The following is a 5,247-nucleotide window of genomic DNA, read 5'->3' on the forward strand; positions in this document are numbered from 1 at the left end:
GACTTCTATTATACGCGGTCCCTGTGCGGCAGGGAACTTTAGCCATCGGCAGGTTAAGCAGAGCAACCAACTCCATACAGACTGTATATGTGACCTCAGAGTGATGGTCAGCAGAAAGAGAATAAACATGGCAAGAAATTATAGAGACCTCATCATCTCCCCCACAATGTCTGTCCTGTACTAAATACTAGGGATTGATGGGATCCACCAGCAGTTACAACTGTTCTTTGTTATATATTAATAATAGCAACTTCATCACTCAATACTAGAAAGGAATTTATGTCCCAATAGTAAAGGACAACATTCAGAATAATTCTATCTACTGGTAAATGTCTACATAGAATCCACTCCGGATAAAATGGAGATGACATCTGATGGAAGGTGCATAATATTCTCTGGAGACAGTGAAACTGGAAAACAAAGCCATAGACATTACATATAGAAAAGGTTTGTTGTGTTGTACAGAAGAACAATAATATGTTAATAGATCCAAATGTCACAAATAATCACATCAACGTCCAGGTGAAATCTGTATTTGCATATGATAAGAGGGTCATTTACACTCCATTACCTATGGAAGGGGAGGGACATCAACTATTAGTCATAGTTTCCCTATAAAAGACAGATGGACCTCTTGGATAGCAGTCAGTTTTTGGAAACTGGATCCTCTTCTAGATCTTCTACAGAACTGACCCGGCAAGAGATTTATTCTCCTGTGACCCATAAAGACAAATCCAACTTCTTGGAGACCTTCTTGAATTATCATTGTCCAGTCACTATCCGGATAAAACCCTCTACAAATCCACCATGGAATTCTGCAACTTTGATTTGCAAAAGATTTCCGAAAAGAATTTCCAGTTCCTGGAGTATCTGGGACAAGGAACCTACGGTCAAGTGGTCAAGGCACGTGAGAGGGCAACAGGTAAATACCCAGTATGAAAGGTCTATAAAAGATACAGTTCAGTGAATAATCTGTAATATTTTTAGAAGTTTAGTTTTTTGCCTTTAGGAATGTGTAACATTTCTGAAAGTTCTTTAGATGGTGGTTTTCATGTTATAGAATTCATTATTTTCTTTGCCAATGGGAGTTAGAGCCTTTTGACTTCCAAATCCTATTTGAAGGGTCCTATATTTGGAATAACCATTCTGCTTTGCATTACATGTTGTCTACTTTATGAAGAGTAATTATTCTTTATGAGAAGGATGAGCGCCTTCAAAAAAGAATCCCTGCTCTACTCCATAACTAAAAACTCTATAATAGATTGCATGAAGCTAGAAGACCACCCCTTCAATTTAAATATTCCCAAATAATCTAGAATTTTAATGATAAAATATATTTTCTTCTTATCAGGTAAAATGGTTGCCCTCAAAATGATGGAAAAGAGCAAAACAAAGTGGACCTCCTTCCTAGAGGAGCTTTGTACCTCCATCTTCCTGTCCAGCTACCATGGGATCATCTTCACGCACTCCTCCATTGTGGACTGTGTGGACCACTATGTGCTGGCCCAGGATTTGGCTCTTGCAGGAACCCTCTGCGCTCTCATCCAGCCTGATGTAAGCATCTCAGATGAAATTATGGAAAAAATAATGTTTTTGGAATTTAGAAAAAAAATGTTAAAATGAATTCAATGAAATGTGGTCATGAATGGTTTGGTTTCTTATTCCTAAAGAGGTTTTATATTATTAGATCAGTGGTCTATAACCTGTAGTCCTGTAGTTGATGTGGAGGTCATGCAATTTTTGGAGTAGTGGTTTTACAGCAACCAGAGGGCCACAGGCTGGAGATCACTGATGTTGACTTAAGCCAAGATTTGATAAATTTATAGTTACATATTTTTTCATTTACATAATGCACACGTCTAATAATATCTTCTTTTCTAGGTGGGGATTCCAGAGGTGATGGTGCGGCGCTGTGCACTACAGCTGTGCGGAGCTCTGGAGTTCATGCACAGCAAACAACTGGTGCACAGAGACCTCAAGCCTGACAATGTGTTATTAATGGACAAGGAATGTCACCAGGTCAAGCTGAGTGACTTTGGCTTGACCCAGCAGGTGGGAACTCCTGTTCCATTTATGTCCCCCATAATTCCCTACATGTCGCCGGAGCTTTGTAATTTAAAACCTACGGAAACCATAACTAACGATGCAAGCGTGGATATATTTGCCTTGGGTGTTTTGTTGTTTGTCGCATTTTCTGGAAATTTTCCGTGGAGAAGAGCGGTCGAGCAGGATCAACTTTTTAGGAAATTTGTTTGTTGGCAAAATGGTGTGGATCATGTTCCACCTCCGAAGCATTGGGAAAATTTCAACGGGGCAGCCCAGGAACTTTTTCATGTGCTGCTTTGCCAGGATCCCAATGCCAGGAGTCTTCTTAGTGTCCCAACGTATGCCGAAATTCCATGGGGAGTAGAAGAAATTCCGGATGAAGCTTTTCAATTATCAATTGCAGAAGATGATATTCAGGAATATAACGGTGAGATTATCATTATAGAAGCAGAGGATGAATATATAATAGTGGAAAATCATGGGGACATAGAATGCATCATAGTTGATGAAGCCACCAATGAGTCCACCAGCAGCCCCAGTCAAACAACGGTGATGTTTCTTGTGGATGACACCAGTCTGGTTTTGGGATGTGAAGTGGAGGTCACGTAGATGTAAGTTGAGGACTGGTGACCAAAGCTTCGTAGAGGAACCTAATAAGGTAAGTAGTATTTCTCTATTACCCTGAGTAAGTGTTACCACTCCGAATGTGAGATGCATTGAGTAAGGAGGGAGGAGGGAGGTTTATAATACTAAATGTGTAAATGTGGTCAATTATTGGAAATGAATAGAGAAATGGTAACGGTTTCTGGTCGTTGCACATTTTACTTCCGTGTTTTTTTTTAAGCTTTGAGGTATTATTAGGTTGAAGAATAATTGTTATTTTGGTTTATGCTCCTGTTTATCAAAGGGACATTTGTTTTTCCAGAAGAATCCGACGTTTTATATGCTGGAGAGAAATTGTAGTGTAATTGCTGATTATTTTATTGTATTATAGTGGGTAAGGATCAGGTGGGGCTGTGGAAGCGAGGATGAGAACTTGATGAAAGTGGTTTTATCCTGTGTTTATACCAATATTTAAGGTTCTGCTTTTATAGTGGGAATGGCGAAAATATAATTTGCCAATTATAAAACTGTTGATAATGTCCATAGTGAGGTTTGGCTCCCGGTCTTAATATCTGGATTGCTTTATCTGTTCCTGTGTTTACCAGATATAGAAATGAAAGTGTGTGCTACATTGTTTTCTGTGTTTTAAAGAGGTTTTATGAGATGCAATAAATTTTGCCTATTTGTCTAAAACTAAGGCCCCTTGCACACTTGCGAATGTAATGCGCTGATCTTGCATCACACTCTCAGCGAGTGCTGCCTGGATCGCCCGGCCCGAACGCTGCAAAACGGAACTGAACTGACATGCTGAGTTCAGTTCTGGTTTGCAGCGTTCGGACCGGGCGATCAAGGCAACAATCGCTGAGAGTGTGATGCACTGAACTTGCAAGTGTGGAAGGGGCTTAAGACTTTCTTCCCAGCCTTGTACCTGGATTTTAGTCTCCTGATGCTTTTATACCTGCTTGATTGACAAGTCATGACAGTCATATAGAGATGATTGTGCAGAAGAGTTGTAGTTGGATATAGAGTGGATATGGATATGCCAGATGATTATTTAAGGATCTTGTCTATTGATATTTGTATTGAAAGAAACTAGACCAGAGACTAGACCGGATAGGCAAAAGTGTCAATAACCATAATATTTTCAATTTTTAAATATTATTTAAATTGTTATATAAAAAAGTAAGACTATATAGCAAGAAATACTTCTAGAATACAGAATGTTATATAGATACTCCATATCCAACAGCTCGAAACTTCCCAACAAGTCTATATTTCATTCTAATTCATAAGAATTACGTAAAATGTTTATAACAAGGTAAGAACATAAGTAATTATAGCAGTTATGCATTGGTATAGCTTTTATTACTCTATTTTGAGTAGGTTTATACCGTGTATAAATAAAAAGGACAAAGCAATAATTCATAATAATTTCATCACTCTTTTCCCTTCCCTCTCCATTTCCCCTCCCCCTGTCTTTTAACCTGTGATGGGACAACCCTGTGCCCAGGTGGTTATATTTATTTTTACCTTTTCTCTTTCCTTTTTCCGTCCCTCATCTTTTGCTTCCTACTTTCAGGTTTCTCACTTTCTTTCCCACCACCTTCCTCCTATTTTCCTTTAAATTAATCTTTTTTCTTATTACTTTTGGATCTTAATTTGAGATGTTTTTGCAAACTTTATAGTTGAGCATTTCTCGTGCAACAGAGTGGGGTAAATTACTTTCTTGGTTGCTAATATCTCTTGATGTATATTTTTATATTAATTTCTGCATAGTGAAATATATAGCAAAATATCATTTGTAATTATTCCATCGTTATTCCACATTTCTATAAAATAATCCATGAAGTTACTTTGTCCCAGTAATTTGTAGTAGTGTGGGGCATGTCCATAGACTGAGGTAACTGCCCTCTAAAAACTGAAAAAAACAGCAGCAGAGGTAAAATATATAATATTCCCTGTGTATTATCTATTCCTGTAGCATCTTACCACTTTTAACCTTTAGACCGACAAGAATGAGCATCATGAGAAGTTTCTATTTTCAGTCCCATCATCTCTTTGGTTTTAATGTTTTATACATATCCGAAATAGTGGCCGGTCTTTCATTCAACATATTTTCCTAGATGGTACTTGGAATGTAAGAGGACACAAATGATGAAACTAAAGTCGTTCTAAGTGATTGATAGGCAGAGTATGTTTTTTTAATATATTTCAGGGAATTTAATCTTTCCAATACTGATCACTTTCCTTTTAATTCCTAGGTCTTAAAGTAATAACTTCCTTGTAAAGTATTTTTTTCTGTATTTATCATTTCTCAGCCCAAAGAATTTTGTGAATTTCCTCTCCACTCCCCGTAGCCTGCACATACATCTCCATACACTGATCTTCTCTCCAGTCATAAGCAATTTTCTTACTTTTCTTAATGTTTTGGTTCTGGATCCACATGGAGTAGATTTATTCTTGTCATCCTATATACATGCCCTCTATTTTAACCCCTTAGTGCTATGCGCCGGATAATAATGATCCACGCCGTTTTAGTGTGTCCTGGAGCTGATGCCGGTTCAGCTCTTCATTGGAGATGAACCAGCATTGGTAAAC

The 5,247-nt window shown here is 38.0% G+C and overlaps 1 protein-coding gene across 1 annotated transcript; it reads left to right on the forward strand.

Annotated features, from left to right (window-relative positions):
* Positions 1-807: 807 nt before the first annotated feature.
* LOC140122930 (serine/threonine-protein kinase SBK1-like) lies at positions 808-2,655 on the forward strand. The gene is made up of 3 exons (XM_072144173.1): positions 808-922; positions 1,352-1,554; positions 1,882-2,655. Exons 1-3 carry the CDS (start codon positions 808-810, stop codon positions 2,653-2,655), a joined length of 1,092 nt encoding a protein of 363 aa, XP_072000274.1.
* Positions 2,656-5,247: the final 2,592 nt, after the last annotated feature.

This window comes from Engystomops pustulosus, chromosome 3 (assembly GCF_040894005.1).
Source record: "Engystomops pustulosus chromosome 3, aEngPut4.maternal, whole genome shotgun sequence".
NCBI lineage: Eukaryota > Metazoa > Chordata > Amphibia > Anura > Leptodactylidae > Engystomops > Engystomops pustulosus.

What these genes read in the sequence shown, in the direction of transcription:
- LOC140122930 (XM_072144173.1), top strand. Translation starts at nt 808, where the DNA reads ATGGAATTCTGCAACTTTGATTTGCAAAAGATTTCCGAAAAGAATTTC. An exon ending in GGCACGTGAGAGGGCAACAG is followed by an intron (nt 923 to 1,351) that starts GTAAATACCCAG and finishes TCTTCTTATCAG; the next exon opens with GTAAAATGGTTGCCCTCAAA. An exon ending in GCGCTCTCATCCAGCCTGAT is followed by an intron (nt 1,555 to 1,881) that starts GTAAGCATCTCA and finishes CTTCTTTTCTAG; the next exon opens with GTGGGGATTCCAGAGGTGAT.